This window comes from Pseudorca crassidens, chromosome 14 (assembly GCF_039906515.1).
Source record: "Pseudorca crassidens isolate mPseCra1 chromosome 14, mPseCra1.hap1, whole genome shotgun sequence".
NCBI classification, from domain to species: domain Eukaryota; kingdom Metazoa; phylum Chordata; class Mammalia; order Artiodactyla; family Delphinidae; genus Pseudorca; species Pseudorca crassidens.
The window spans coordinates 85,532,301-85,548,416 of record NC_090309.1 but is presented as its reverse complement, the minus strand read 5'-3'; the positions used below and the strand labels follow the sequence as shown (position 1 = coordinate 85,548,416).

Genomic DNA, 16,116 nt, shown 5'->3' with positions numbered 1-16,116 from the left:
AAGTCGTTTGCCGAGTATAGTTTCAGAAATACATTTAATGTATCCAGAACTTTCAGGCTCTTTTCTGGGATGTAAAAGATGATAATAATAATAGAAAGAAGGAAAAGGGCCTAAACAGTGAAATTAACGTTCTCTTGTGTTTGTTAGATCCACACGGGCATCCCCTAAGGCACCCGAATGCCCCCGGAAGTCGAGGGCAAAGTGCTTGCCTGGTAGGGTCGGTGGACACATGGTCCATGGATCCTGGGATCCGGCTCAGCCCCAGGGCCGCCTTCCGCAAGCACATGTCCCCTGTGTGCTCCGGTTGTCAGGCCCAGGCACCGGCACTGCCGACAGTGGTTTCGTTGCCCTGAGGAGTTGTTTGGGGCACTGCCAGGGGCTTTTCAGGATCTGTTCTTTGGCAAAGAAGCTGCAGCACTAAGGCTTTCTGTGGCCTCCTGGCAGCCCTGTGCCGTCCTCCTTGTGGGAGCAGAATTCTGAAGACGTGGGCAGCCTGAGGGGGGTGTGTGACCCTGCCCAGTGGAGTCCCCATGCAAGGTGACACGCCCGCCCGCCCGCACTGATGTGCCTGTACAGTCGTCGTGTTACATTTCTGATTGGAGTGATGAGGGAGCAGGAATCAAATGTCCATGCCAGGAAGTTGTTTCATTACAGACTGGCTGGATTCATTTAAAAATGCTTGACCCAGAAGTGAGGGAATCGTGTCCAGCCACATTGGCTCACCAGAATTACCTGTGTCCCCTTCCCACCCCAGCTTCTGACTCAGAGACGGGACTCCAGCTTCTACAGCTTGACAGAGATCCGTGTATGATTTCGACGTCCACCAGGGCCTGGGAACCACAGAGCTGGAGACCCGGAATCCGGGTTTTTCACATTTTAAGGTGCTGCTTTGAAGCTTGATGATGGTCATATATACCTTCAGATGGATGACCAGCTTTTGCTTTTCCTGATCAAACGACATGCGTCTTGTCTTACTTATATTTCAAGCACAAAGATGAATAAAACTTAGTCCCTACCCTGGAAGCACTTCCAGTGTGCTGGGAACCACGCTTACCAGTTGGACATTTGGAATGTAACACTCTGAGTGCAAGTCCAGAAAGGTGCCGGGGACGTGGGGCAGAGGCAAGGAAAGACCCCCAGGCAGAGGACGTGTCACGGGCAGCGGCGCCCTGGCCTGTGGCCTGTGCTCTGAGGACCGTGGCTTTTCCGGTGTTGAAAGGAGAAGCTAGGGCATGCGGCTGGGTGAGCGTCACGCCAGCGGCTGGGTTCCAGCAGAGGACTGGGTCTGTTCTGTGTCTCCCGCCAGCGTGTGGGCTACGGAGGAGTCCTAGGAGATGGGGAAGCGTGGGCGTCCCCGGGGGTCTCACCCCGGGAGCTGGAGGCTGTGGCACTCGTGCGAGGCGCTCTCCCTCCTGGTCCTTGCGCTCGTTCTTTGGGATCTGTCGCTGGCACCACGGGTGGTTGTCAGGACAGCAGAGTTATTTCTGTTCGCGGTGTGACTTGGCTTTTCTCAGATTTTCAGGCTGTAAATGTGTTCGATTTTATCCACAAGTAAGAAACTGGTGGGGGGCAGGGCTAGAGTGGTTGAGGCCTTAACAGCACCTCTCCCGTTGCTGTTGCAGCGCACGTGGAAAACGAAGAGCAGTACACCCAGGCTCTGGAGAAGTTCGGGGGCAACTGCGTGTGCAGAGATGACCCGGACCTGGGAAGCGCCTTCCTGAAGTTCTCAGTGTTTACAAAGGAGTTGACGGCGCTTTTCAAAAACCTGGTAAGTGTCATGATCGTGTGCAGCGCACGGGCAGCGTGGGAGGGGCCCGAAGTTGCTCTAGCTGGGAAGGTAGCTCCCTAGACGGTAATGAAGGTTTGTTTGCTACACGAGGAATATGTTTCATAGCTCCTGTGGTACCGAAAAGAATTGTATTTCCTGTACGCGTGAGGTCCCTTTGGAGTAAATTTTTAGAATTGTGATTTTTACTCTCACAAGACTTTCAAATTTAACTCGGCATTTTGAAGCTGTGCAGCTGAGGCACAAAATGGGTAAATGCATTTGTCCTCCTAAGGGCCTCTGACTTCAATTTTCAATAGTTCCTAAACTGTATAGAATAGTCTGTTTCGGGTAATTATAGTAGGTATTTAAACTTAACAATATTGCATAAATATGTTTCAGACCCGTCTTACACAGCAAGGTAACCTATAATCAGAGCACAGAAATTACCGTGAATATTTAAAGGCCTTTTATGCCCTCACAGGCAGAGCCTAAGAAAAGTCTCACTTTTTAAGTGAGTGGAGATACGGACTGAGTACTTCTTGCCTGCGGTAGGTGCTTGGTAACGTGGGTGAATGGACTCTTCCTTGCACTTGGCAGCGCTGTGCCGTCCTCACTGTGGGAGCAGAATTCTGAAGAATTGAGCAGAGAGGGGGTTTGGGACCCTGCTGAGCGGTTTCTTCCACGAGGGGAATGTACGTCGGGATGGTCCCGGCATGTCTTTCCTGTTTTTCTCCCCCAGCTTCTCCCAAAGGTCGTGGACAAGCAGACCAGGTCAAGAACTCAATAATGCTTTCTGTGTAGGTCGCAAACAACAGTGTCTTTTTCATTTCTCCTGTCAGCAAGCTTATAACAAGTGAAAAAATAGCTCATCATTCTTGAAGCGGTGATGATGGCGGGTCTGTCAGTCTGCTTGTAGAAGGGCAGGAGCAAGGGACACATGTATGAGTTAATAAGGAGGAAGGGAAAGAACCGGATCATGAAGGCTCTCGGTCTCCCTCCCTGTCTTCACTTGTAAAGTGTTTCATTTGGAAGTAGTAAATATAAAAAGCCGTTGCTGTGCTTAAGTTTTTTACTCGGGTTAATTTGGAATCTCTTGGGGCCTTTGTCAGGTTTGTCACCCGTTTATTGCTGCCCCAAACAGGCTGACAGCATGCAGGGCACACAGTGGAGCCCAGCCCCTTTCCAGCCCCACTGCCCAGACACTGGCTCACGGCTTGTTAGGGCCTCACCACTGAGTCACAGTGGAGCTTTTTTTTTTTTTTTTAAACTGGGGAAGCTGCACGGTCCTGGGGAAGATCTATAGATGCTGACGTGTCAGGGGTCGTCTAGTGTAAAATCAGCCCACCGCCTCATCTCCCAGACCCTGGGCGGGGGGGCGGGGGGTAAGCCCCTTCCTCGCCCCCTGAGCTGCCAGCCAGCTGCTTCGTGCCTCTCTCTTAAATATGAATGAATGGCCTCCAGAAAGAAAGAGACCAAAATAAACAGAAGAAAGAACTTGGGGAAAACAGAGACAATGCAGAGAGCAGAAGAAAACTTTAAAGAAATTATACTTAATTCCTCAGAGAAATCAGAAGAGAGAATGGGATGAAGCTTGTCGTTAAAAAAGGGGAGAGACAATCAATATAAGAAAATATAAAATTGGAAATCCGATGAGAAGTGTTAGAGTAAAAGAAATCTCTCAGAAAATAGATCAAAAGGACCAAAAAAGACAAAAGAGTGGGAAATAGATGAAAGACGAGTCAGGGATTAATTCTCAAGGTCCAGTATCCAACTGACAGGCGTTTTCAGAAAGAGAGAATAGGAAACAGAGGAGGATGCCGTGAATGCAACAGAACAAAAGATGGTTCCTGAGACTGAAGGATTTTCATCTCCAGATGGGAGGGCCCAGGACAGTAAGGGAAAAGGACCTGCCCCAAGGCACCCCCCTGTGAAATTGCAAAAGATCTTAACCGCTTTCAGAAAGCACACGGAGGATTAAGCATCACAATGCCATCGGTGTCTCAGCGGGTGACCCTGAAAACTTGAAGGCCCGGAGCATTGCCACTAAAATCCCAAGGAACGTAATTCTAACCTGGAATGAGACCCACCACCTGAGCATGAAATTCGAATTAGAGATGTTTCAGCCGCCTAAGGCTCCAGACGGTTTGCTCCCAAGCATCATTCCTGTGGAACTCCTAAGGGTTGTGCTTTAGCGGCATGAAGAGGGAAGCCAAGAAAGAGGAAGACGTGTGAGTCAGGGAACAGGATCCAGCCAGAAAGAAAGCAGTGAAAGGGGTCCCAGGGGGCTGGCAGAGGGAAGCCCTAGCACGGCGACTGAGCAGGCAGCCTGGAGACAGAGGCACGGGAGGCCAGGGTCACCCCTCCCCAGCCAGCTCTTGTATCTTCATTCAGCTGATCTCCACTCAGGTTTTCTCAGCTGTAAGATGGAGATGATAACGCCACGCCTGGTGTTGGAAGCAGTACAGCCAGTTGCTTTTACACACCTTAGCTTATTTAACCCTTGTAACGATCCCATGAGGTGAATCAGCGTTGTCCCCACTTTGTAGATTAGGTAACTGAGGCCCCGGTGGTTTAAAGGGCTAACCTCTCTCGGGACAGGTCTGAGCCCTTGCCAACTTTTGGACGTGCGCCTCCAGGTGTGGAAGGGCCCCGCCTGCGTCGCTCCACGTGGTGGAATCCTACTCGAAGTAGCTTGTCCTCAGTTTTAACATGAGCAGCTGCACAGTTAGACAAAAGCAGCCCCTTCATTTCTTGATTTTCCGCAAAACTAAAAGCAGAGCAGGGCCTGGACATTGTGATGGGCACATTGGCCACTGCCCCATGGCTCTGCCACTTTGGGCACATCAGAAATCCCCTCCAGGCCTCGCTGTCCTCCCCCTTCCTACAGTGAGGGACTTACCCACAGCCGTCACTTCCTGAGCACGCGCGGCACTGTCAGCACTGTGCACTGGTTCTTCCTCGTTCACTGAGTCCTCCTGTCAGCTGCACTAGATCCCTCACGTTACCTCCGTCTCAGATGGGGCTCGTAGCCGGCAAGGGACAGGTTAGGAGTCACATCTGGGTCTTAAAACTCCAATCCCATGCTCTTTGCACTGTGGTATTTAAAGGATTTAAGGCCCCTTGTCAACTCCTTGGGGGAAAAAGGGGGCAGAACGGAAGGGAAGGCAATGCCGGGTAAAGTGCAGCGTAAAGAGAGATGCCCAGCGGGCCGGACTGCTGCAGCCACGAGCTGCCAGACACCTCGGTTTCCTCACCTAAAACAGTGTGAGAAAACCATTCCCGCCTCACCGGCCAGCATCAGGGTGACAGGGATAAGCGGGAATTAGAAATGCCACCCCACAGGTGACATTTCAGTGTCGTTATGGTCGGGTAGCTTACTAAAGCCCGGAAGACAGTAGCTCTGAGTCCACGCGCATGACTGTAGTTTCTGCTTGTACTTTATGGAGTTAGGGTTTTTGATCCTGTTTCCCAGCAAATACCTTATTTGTGCCCAAATTCATGTTCACCAGGCCGGGCTTTCCAGGCCAGGGCTGGTGTTGAAGATCTGCAGCTGTAAGGACGCCAAGTGGCTGCTTCTAAGAAGCTGTCGCCGAGAGTGAGTTGCTTATAGGAGAATTCTCCTTTTTTGGTATTTTGTATACCATTCTTACTCCTATTTTTGGTCACATCTGTCCTATCTCTTATTTTTAAAGCCTTGCTTTTGCTTTTCCTCAGGCATTCAAAAAACATTTCAGTTCTGCATGGCCAAGACTCTCAATCCTACCTCTTGCCTAGAAAGAATAATAATTACCACCTACCTGCTCTTCAGCATGAAAGAATGTTTATAAAGCAGTTGGACCGTCTCCAAAGAAAGGCCAGCTTAATATAAAGTGAGATTTTGTTACTAAAGGGTGAGATTCTCACCTTCAGAGAGTCTGTGAATTCCTCTGCGGTAATGCAGGATAAAGGGAAAAACAAGGCAGCTCCAGAAATGTAACATGTGTGAAATTAGGCTGGTTATAAAGTCAGGCCAGTCTCCTCGGTTCTTTTCCTCTTACCAGGAATTTGAGGTGGTTGTGAGAATCCTGGAAAGATTTTCCAGGGCCACTTCTGTGTTAAGAAGTGGCCTTTTAAAGAACGGTTGCATGAAAGCACATTCCTGAAAGGTCATTTACAGGTATGTCATCTCCGTCTCTGGTTTCAGAGAATCGCTTGTGAGATATGTACTCTTGGTCCATAGAACCTGCTCCAGGTGAGGGCAGGGGCCGGCGGAGGCTCAGCCCAGGACGGAGTTCCAGGGCGAGAGCCGAGAGTGGCCCTGGGGTTGAGGAATTTCACTTCACTCACCCGGAAAGAAGAACCTGAAAGTCCCACTGACCAGCGTGCACAGAAGTCATGGTTTTTTTCGTTTGTTTGTTTTTCCTTTACACAAGTGATTGGAGTTAGAAGACATTATAGCCAAAGAGTGAAGAGCTAGTCAGGTTGTTGAGGAGAGTGTGGCTTTGTCCCTGTGATGTGCGCAGGGCCTGGCGGGGAGGCCTGCCCACCTGCTGGTTGGTAATATGGTGGCGCTCTCTTCCCAGCACCCTCGGGTCGGTCGACAGGAGCTGATTCCCCACGTTAATAAAGCTCATCGCGTTGCTTAGCGTAGAGCTCTCTGTAGCAGAGGTCCTCACCCTCGGTGCTCCCGTAAACTTTCTTCTCTTTCCACTTCTTCTATTGAAAATGTCCGATATTTTAAAATGTATTACATTCTTTCTTTTAAAGCAGTTTTTAATTGAAGTAGAGTTAACTTACAATGCTGTGTTAGCTTCAGTTATAGCAAAGTGATTCGGTTATACATATATCTATTCTTTTTCAGATTCTTTTCCATGAGTAGAGCTCCCTGTGCTGTACAGTAGGTCCTTGTTTATCTTATGTATAGCATTGTGTATCCGTTAACCCCCAATTCCTAATCTGTTCCTCGACCCCTACCCCCTGTCACTCTCCCCTCTGTAAGTTTGCTTTCTATGTCTGTGAGTCTGTTTCTGTTTAAAAATGTCTTACATTCTTTCTTATTCAGCATGGGCACTGGTCATATTTTATCTTCTGGGGAGGAAGGCTTACCGTTGTTTGGGGCATAAATTAAGGGGCAGCACTGAAATCTAGAGAAACTGTTGGTGCCTGGTACCTGCAGTGTGGGAGTACCTGCCCCTAGATTGGTGCCAGACCGTCGGCTTTCCCATTTTCAACATTTACTTTTTAATATTTTGACACCCTTCTCCCTGCTAATTGCTGGCTTCTACCGCTCTTGGTGCCTTGTTCCGCAGCGCTGTGAGCTGGAGGACGCGATGACCAGCTTGTTAGGCTTGTACGCAGAGCAGGAGTCTGTAAGCTTTGAGTGAGGAGCGCTTGAGGGCTGGGCCTTCTCTAGGGGAACAGAGTTCCTGGATGGACCTACTGACAATTACTTTGGACGCCTAGAAATCTCTGCCACCAGTTGTTTAATCTGGCCTAATGCATGGCTGGAAATGCTCTGAGACTCACAAGGCTTCAACACCGCAAGCTGCTTCCTACACTCAGAGATCCTTGACCAAAATGAAAGCACGTCCTTAGTTTGACCAAAACGACAAAAGCAGTAAGGCTACTGTCAGAGCCCTGTGTTTGGTTGTAGCACAGCCACGACTGTGTGTAAATTGTACCTTGATACTATTTTTTTTGGGAAAGGCAGTGCCACCTCATTGTAACCGCTGTGGTGCACTGGCTCCCTGAGGTCAGAGAAAGTGGGAAAAGCCATGGGGGAGAGGACAGGGTGGGAACAAGGCCTTGGGCCCAGGAGGAGAGCTCAGCTGAGAAGAGTGACTGATCGCCTGCTGGGGGTGGCCCGGCTCTCTGGGCAGCAGGGCAGTAAGCGCTCATTGCTCCCGTCTGGGCCACTTTTATTAGGATGCTGTGTGTGCTAGGAAGACCCCAGGACAAACACCACGGAGCCCCAAGGGCGCGGCCCTGGAAGGTGGGGCGGTGACTCTCCCGCGGCCTTGGGTGCTTGGGTCCTGGGTGGGGGTGGGTTGGGGGCCTGTGGGCCACCACAGGGTCCATCTGCATCTAAGCTCCTGGCAAAGTTTGCGAGCACATTCCTGGCACTTGCCTTTAACAGCTTGTCAAGTGCGTGGAGGACGTGCTGTTACAGGATAACCATTTGAAAGCATTAGCAAATTCAAACCAGGGCTTGTGTTTGCTTTCTTCTGTCACCGTGTATTCTCTCACTTGCTGGCTCTTAAAAGAACAACTGCCACGATGTAGGGCACCTCAACTTTAAAATCTTTTGCCAAACCCGAGGGATGCTGTGTGGACAGGCTGGAGTAGGGGGTGTGAGTGAAGGCGGAGGGTCCGCCGCACCCGGAAGGCAGAGGAGCAGGAGGGGGGCGGCTGATGAGTGCTGTTGGCCTCGGTGCCGGGGACGCCACAGTGACTCTGCCGTGCAGGCAGGGGACAGTACAGTAGCAGAAGGAGAGACGCGCGGCGGGAGTTCGCTGCTCCAGGGGCAGGCTGCTGGTGGAAGTCGCAAGGGAAGGTTTCTGTGATGGGAGACACTGGCGCCTACTTCTAGGCCCCGGGGGAAGGGGCTGGGGGCTGGAGGAGTTGATGGCCCCAAAGAGAGGGGGCTGGGAGCTGGGGGGCTCGGCGTCCTGGGTCTCCTCCTGTTGGTCATTGGTCATCGGCTCAGCCAGGACTCAGGCCCCTGCCTCCCTGGGACCTGGAGATAAATTCCAGGTCCAGCCTCTCTGGGTGCATTTCCCTTTGGGAATTTCCACTGTTTGTTAGTCATTCCTTAAAATCTAAAACTTGACAAACAACATCAATACCTGTATAGTCCCGAGTCTGGTTTACAGAGCACTTGGACGTAGTTTGTTTCATTTGCCTCCCTAGGGTCCTAGTCTTGCCTTGCCCTCAGGTGGAGTCATCTGGGGCCTCGTAGAAATGCAGGCTCCCGGGCCCTTGTCCCCTAGGCCTGCTGAAGCAGAATCTCCATTTCCCCAGGGCACGAGTCAGCCCATTAAAGTCTGAGAAGCGTTGCCCTAGAGCAGAGGTGGACCGGGAGCCCCAGCAGGACCCGGACCTTGTGAAAAGGCCACACCCACACCTACTTAAAGGCGATTCCCAGCTTCGCGCCGGGAGGGTTGCTAGAACCCTCCCTGTTGGGAGCCGTTTCCCAGAGTTCCTGATCCATTCGCATTTCTAATCAGTTCCCTGGTGACACTGACCTCGTTGGTCTGGAACCAGCAGCCGCTTCTGACTCCTCCCCTGGGGAGCCTGAGGCCAGGGCTCCGGGGCCTGGCTGAGGACACAAGTATCCACCCTCGAATTCTCGGAGGCAGTGGATTCGGAAAGCTGCTTTCGTTTTCGGGGTGGCTTCACTAAGCATTTTACCATCATGGGGGTTTCAGAAGAAGCTGTGGATTGATGAATCCTGGGCCCTTCTGTGCTGGCCCCCAGAAAACGCGGCTTTTCCAGACGGTTGCAAGTAGGCTGCGGTGTGTGGTTTCATCATCCGTTCTCCAGTGGAAGAGGGTCACTATTTTCTCTCCACTTAGAACCTGAAAGATCAAAGCTGTGTGACTGCCAGAGACACAGCGTTAAAGGCAGAAACCAGGTCAGCTGTTTCCCCTCTTTCTTGTGGTGTGAAAGTTGCCAGTGTTTTTGGCAGCTGCCCAGTTTTGATCTTTCAGTTTGTGTTAAACACTCAAGATCTGCGTGGGCTCCCCCGTCTCCTTTGATTAAACAAACCATCAGAGTGACCCTGGTGCCGAAGAACCAGGCCTGGGAGCACGTGTTCACGAGGGCCCCATGTGAGAGCAAGACCGTGTGTGTGTGTGTGTGTGTGTGTGTGTGTGCGTGTGTGTGTGCACGCGCGCGCGCGCACGCCATAGGCCTTGGCGGTGTTGTCGCCGGCCCCCGGGGAGAACTCACTAAAAATGAAAGTGAGCTAGATGGTTTTCCTTTGCAAAGTGTTTCCCTGTACGTCCTGATGTAGATGGTACCTCCAGTCTCACAGCCTGCCCCGCTCCGGCCGTGGGTCACGTGTGAGTAGCACTGACCGCTCTGGAGGCCGGTTGCCTATGGCAGTGAAATGATTGGAAGGGCTCTGGCCTCATTCTCAGCTCAGCTGCTGCTTAGTTGTGGGATCTGGGGGCAAAGTGGGTGGCTTAACCCTCCCTCTGTTTCCATTTCTGTAAAACGGGGGTAACACCGACTTCTCAAAGCACTTGTGAGCCTTACATGCGATTAAGTGGCCCTGAGCCATTTAGTGATTTATTCAGGCCACTTCACCTGGGACCTTCTGCTTCTCCAAAAGATTTTCTGTCTGGATGTTCGTTCTTTCAGATAAGCAGCCTTCAGGAAGAACATAGAAAACTGTGCTTTGACCCTGCCAGGTGCCTGCCTCGGGGCCTTTGTGTTAGGAATTCCCTCTGCCGGGAATGCTCTTCCACCAGGCTTTCATGGGGCTAGCTGCCTTGCTTCCTTCATACTCTGCTCCACGTCACCTTTTGAAGAGGCCTTCCTGGTCACCATTGGAGAGTCCCATCCCACAAGTAATCAGAGCAGCCTTATATGTAAGATTTGTAGTAGCCCCCAAACTGGAAAGAACTCAAAAGCCTGTCAGCAGTTGTCTGGATAAGCCAGGTGATGGACAGCTGTTCAGCAAGAAACGAGAATGAGCCGTTGCTGCAGCAGCACGGATGGATCTCAAAGCGAGTGTGAAAGAAGCCGATAAAGAGCAGTGCGTGCCGTAGAATTCCATGTATAGAAAGTCCTAGAAAATGTAGATTATTCTGTGGTGACGGACGCAGATCAGCGGTTTCCTGGGGACCGGAGATTGGGGAGTGAGCAGCTGGGAGGTGGGAATTGCAAAAGGGTGCAAAGAAGCTTCTGGGGGTGATGGCTACGTTCACTGTCTGGATTTGGGCGATGGTTTTGTGGGTGTATGCATGTGCTATGACTTATCAAATTGTGCACTTTGAATATGGGCAGGTTATTGTACATCAGTTACACCTTCAGAGATGCTTAAAAATTTTTTTAGGCTACTCGTCTGAAGCATTGCTGTCCACCAGAACTTTTTTTTTTTTTTTTTTTTTTTTGCGGTACGCGGGCCTCTCACTGCTGTGGCCTCTCCCGTCGCGGAGCACAGGCTCCAGACACACAGGATCAGCGGCCATGGCTCACGGGCCCAACCGCTCTGCGGCATATGAGATCTTCCCGGACCGGGGCACGAACCCGTGTCCCCTGCATCGGCAGGCGGACTCTCAGCCACTGCGCCACCAGGGAAGTGCCACCAGGGAAGCCCCATCAGAACTTTTTGCTTTGATGGAAATGGTCTGCATCTGCTGTATCCAGTATGAGAAGCCGCTCAGCACACATGGCTCTCGGGCACCTGAAATAACGCTAGCGCAACTGAGGAATTCAGTTTCCAACTTGATTTCATTGTAATCCATTTACATCTGAATGGGCACATGTATCTAGTGTCTGTCATACTGGACTGCACAGGCGTAAAGCCTTACCTGCTGCTATAACACCCCCGGCGGTGCCACGCACACGCACAATCCTGGGTCTCAGGCTCCAGCTCCTGGAGAAGACTCGAAGCTTCCGCAGGTGCTGGCTGTTTCCCAGGTACACATCCTTGGCTAATGCCGAAGCCTCCGCTAAGAATGCCCTTAATTGAAGCAGTGAGGTCTGAGGTCTTTTTGCAGCTCTCCGCCCCCTGGCACGGAGGTGCTGCCAGTGCCTGTGCCCACATGAGCAGGTGTTTGCCCTTCTTTGAGGTCTTGATTTTACCTCTGACTCTGTGATAGAGCAGCATTTGCCCAAGTTAAAAAGAAAAAAACCCTGCAGATCCCAGCGTTCTGTCTCTGGTTCCTCATAAATTAGGCATATTAAAATAAACTTAACGACACAGGTGCATTTCAGGTAAGGCTCTTCGGCCATGTTTTATATATGGTCTTTTAGGAAAAGCTGACTATCCCCACAGAGGGTTGGACACTATTAAGGGTTTTTGAGGAGAGCCCTGGGAAGACCTGGTCTTTTCTAGACTCCTGAGCCTGGAGCTGGGAAGATTCTGCCCAGCAGCCTTTCTGTTTTGAGTCTATCTTCTCTTTGCTGCTCCTTGAAAATAGAGCACTCTGATACAAAAATCCTGTCTAGGTTCAGGCTTCTCGACAGATCCCCAGCCAAGGAGAAGGCAGCACTGGGGTTCCTGGGGGTCAGGCTGGAACCAGGGGCGGAGCTCTGGCTGGATCGGCAGCTGCCGGTAACCGGTGGCAGAGCCGAAGGAGCCGCCGAGACACTGACCCTGTGGGCAGGGGGAGCGTCACGGGGAAGGGGGGAAAGATTTTTAGAGAGTGTGGCAGTGGCAAAGCTCGCGGGTCAAGGAGTTTTAAGACCCCCTCTCCCCCGCAAAAAATATAATAATTAGGAAGACCCATGTGGAAAGATGGCTATTGCCTGGCGATATTCGCCCACCCCTGCCCCATCTCCTGGTCTGTCTTTGTTTGCTAATCATCTATGACGTTACGCAGGCTGCTCGCCATCTCTGATAGCCTTGTCTGCCTGTCTCCCCAAGACTGAATCATTCTCCTTCTGAGATTACACACATTGGACTACTTGTCAACTCATCTTGTCAGACATATCCAGGTGAACCCAGGAAAAGGGAAGACAGAGCAGGGAGGGCTGTGACTACAGACTGTCTGTGTGCCACTGGTATTAGATCCATACTTACTGGCAGCAATTAAGAGTAATAATTTGTATTCAGATCATGCTTGGGGTTTCGAAAAGCCATTTTACTTCATATACTTGTTAAAAGCAAGTCAGAGGATAAGAGAAAGCCCAATGCTTGCTTGGTGCTAAGGGAAATATTCTAGTTGGGTGACCCAGGGGTAACTTAATTCTTCCCAGCGATCATAACAGTTTTATTGCTCGTAAATCGAGGCTGGAGCTGCTGAGCACAACGTGTGTGCAGTGATCTCCTGGCTGTGGTTTTCATCTCTCACGGCCAGAATGGAGATGGTTCGTTCAGCTGTGGGCCTGAGGCTGCTGGGCGGCCCCAGTACAGGCAGGCAGAGGGAGACCCAGAGCGAGCCCATCCTTCCTGCCGCAGGGCGCTCTTGCTGAGACAGGACATCTGGGCACCAGCCCATGGTTCAGGGCCCAGGCAGAGACGAGGGCCAGTCATTTCCTGGACGCTCACCCTGAGTCAGAACGCGTGTGTGCTGCGCGGGTTCCGTACAAGAGCAGGAAAAGGCAGAGGGCGGGCGGAGGCTGGTGCCAGGAGTGGAGGGGCTTTGTTAGGAAGCCCGCTGACGGGGACGCTGTGCATGTTTGTAATAATTTCTTAAAAAAAAAAAGCCTTATAAGGTATATTTTATATATCATAAAACTCACCCATTTCAATTCTACAAGTCATTGATATCTAGTAGCTTTACCAAGAGATGCAACCATCACCTTAAACCAGTTTGGGGACATTTTCTTCCCCCCAGTAAGGTCCCTCCTGTCCCCTCACAGTTAATCCCCATTCCCACCCCCAGCCCCAGGCAACCGCCGATCTCCTTTCTGTCTCTTTTGCAATCATTTAGCTAATTAGTTTCTGATTAGAGGAGTAGTAGTTTCTTATTTTAGATCACTTGAGTAGCCCCCCGGAAAGAGAAATGGATGGAATGGAGGCCAGAATCCCCTTGGTGGGATTCTCTTCCAGCTGCTCTTTTTAGCTCTTATCTTCTGCCTCCCCCGCCGCTCCCCTGGCTGATGTGCTCCCACTTCTCCACTGTTCCTGTGCCTGGACACCCTCCACCCCATCTTGCAAGACGTAATTCTCCCTGTCGTTGAAGGTCTATCTCACATGACCTCAATCAGCAAACATCTCCCTGGTGTCCAGACTGGAAATAATTTTCTCTTCTCAGAAACTCAGTGGTGTTTTATTTCTGGCTCGTAGAGTTTCCACATGGCACTTTACTTACTTAAATATGTGCTTTGGGGCTTCCCTGGTGGCGCAGTGGTTGAGGGTCCGCCTGCTGATGCAGGGGACGTGGGTTCGTGTCCCGGTCCGGGAAGATCCCACATGCTGCGGAGCGGCTGGGCCCGTGAGCCATGGCCGCTGAGCCTGCTCGTCGGGAGCCTGTGCTCCTCAACGGGAGAGGCCACAGCAGTGAGAGGCCCGCGTACTGCAAAAAAAAAAAAAAAAAAAAAAGTGCTTTATCTGCCTTATTAAACGGTGAGTTCGTGAGGACTGAGGTTCTGTCTAATGCATCTTTGTCTCCTAAGTCCTCTTACCCACCCAGTTTCATCTCCTGTCGCTCCCTGAGGGCCCCGTGTGCCTCCTTTGTGGCAGTCATCACAGTTTTGACGGCTGTTTAATGTCGTGCTCACCCTGTGTCCAGTGTCCAGCATGACAGCAGCCTGGCCCAGTGTCTGGATGTCCTTAGGTTTTCACTCTTCTGGATGCCAGAGCTTAGTTTACCTCCTCTTACCTACTACCTGTCGTCACTACCTGAGTTCTTATTTGAATTAAGTAACAAAAAGTCGTCTTTTTTTTTGGCCTTGCCACACGGCTTGTGAGATTTTAGCTCTCCGACCAGGGATTGAACCCAGCCCCTCGGCAGTGAGAGTGCAGAGTCTTAACCACTGACCCACTAGGGAAGTCCCGATAACAAGTAGTCTTAAAATAGATGTGTAAACCAAGTTCTGGGTGATGTGCTTCTCCCCTGCTACAGAGGGTTTTGTTTTTCTCGCTCATTCATGCATACACTCACACGTAATACACCTCTCATAAAAACATACTAGAGTTCTTCCTAGGAATACAGTTTTTAATCTGCAAGCACCTTATTCTTTTTTCCTCCAACCTCCCATATATCTGGGTCGCTCTGGTGCCTTTGGCTCAGCCTCCCACCCTGAGCAGCTCTGACCACCGCCCCTCCCCCCCTTGGGCTGCTCCTGCCGTCTTGCACGTGACTTGTCCAGGGTGGCGCTGCCTTGGCTCCCCTCTGGGCAGCATTGAGGACTGACCGGACTGCAGCCATGGCTCTGCGATCAAGTGGATGAAAGGGCAGAGTCTCGCGGCTCAGGAACTGACCGGTCACCTGCTTCCCAAGCCCAGGTCAGCCCGCCTGACTGCTTAAAGCTGTAGTCGTTGTTTCTTTCCCCCAGGAGCCGCTGGTATCTGTACAGGTGAAACATGCTGCATGTGGTGTGTCGCAGGCTTTCTGTTTCATTCTTGTGTATATGTTTATTCTTCCTCTGAGGTGAGAAGCATCATGTTTACATCTGTAGCCAGCTTACTGCTGTCTGTAAAATAGGTACTCAGTAAATACAGGATGAATGAATTCATGAATTCACACATTAGTTATATGATGTTTAAAGCTATTAATGTATCTCTAGATTCTGTCTCTTATGCATTAGATGCTCAGAAACATACTTAGGTAACTTGATTCACTCAGCCATTGCCACGCTCTGTGTTGAGTGCTGTAGCGAATAGAAAAACTTGAAGCCGCCCCTTGGGATTCGTGGCGTGAGCTTGATAAGACAAATGTAGGGTAGAACCTGTCAAGTCCTTTAAGAAATTTTTTTAAAAAGAAAATATCGGAGGATTTGGAGAGGGAGGGGTCACTTCCTGCTGAGAGGTTGGGATGTTGTTGGAAGAGGTAGCATCTGAGAAATTCCTGGTGGATGGGAAGGCTTTGAACAGCGGATACTGAGATGAAACGTGGCAGATGAGGTTGGACTGTGAGGGTCCAGATGCGGGAGCAGGTTTAGTGTTTATCAGGGACACAACGCCAGAGAAATCCAACAACTGCGTAGGAGGGGTTGGGACGGGCAGAGACTGGGAGGCGGTGGCCAGGAGCAGGGGAAGCGGTGCCTCAGTCCAGACGAGGGGCAGTGAGGCCACTGAGGGGCAGGGCGGTGAGAAGGCCAGAGGGAGCTCCTGGGCGAGCAGCGGGTCAGAGGGCTGGAGCCCAGGAGGAGAGCGCCGCTAGCAGGGAGTGAGGGGCGGCGGCGGCGGGACAGGGGGGCCGAGGAGGCGGGGGTGGGTACGTTCTCGCAGCGGTGGGAACGAGGGGCGCGTGTGGGGACGGAGCCCCCCACGGCTCAGCGGAAGCCCAGGTGTGCTCGCGCCAGGGGTGAGTCACCTGCACGGCCTGTCTCCATCCCTTCCCGTCACCCACGGGACCTCGCCTTAAACTCAGCTTTTCCGTATTTACAGCTTAACTCTTGAGGCTAATCCTAGCACGTCATAGCTGATGACACCGTGCCTCTGCCGGGTGCATGACACACGTTGAGCTGTCTAAGCGCCAGACAGAAGTTACCCCAGAAGGCATTTCTGAAATGACTGACAGTCATTAACT

General features: G+C 51.4%; 1 protein-coding gene across 13 annotated transcripts in view; it reads left to right on the top strand.

Moving 5' to 3' along the window:
- ASAP2 (ArfGAP with SH3 domain, ankyrin repeat and PH domain 2) overlaps positions 1-16,116 on the top strand; it is a 156,728-nt gene that overhangs the window by 70,681 nt on the left and 69,931 nt on the right. For all 13 annotated transcript variants that reach the window (XM_067703726.1, XM_067703714.1, XM_067703725.1 and 10 more), the window contains exon 3: positions 1,623-1,768. In XM_067703726.1, coding sequence (XP_067559827.1) covers positions 1,623-1,768 — 146 coding nt within the window. The remainder of the gene's footprint in view (positions 1-1,622; positions 1,769-16,116) is intronic.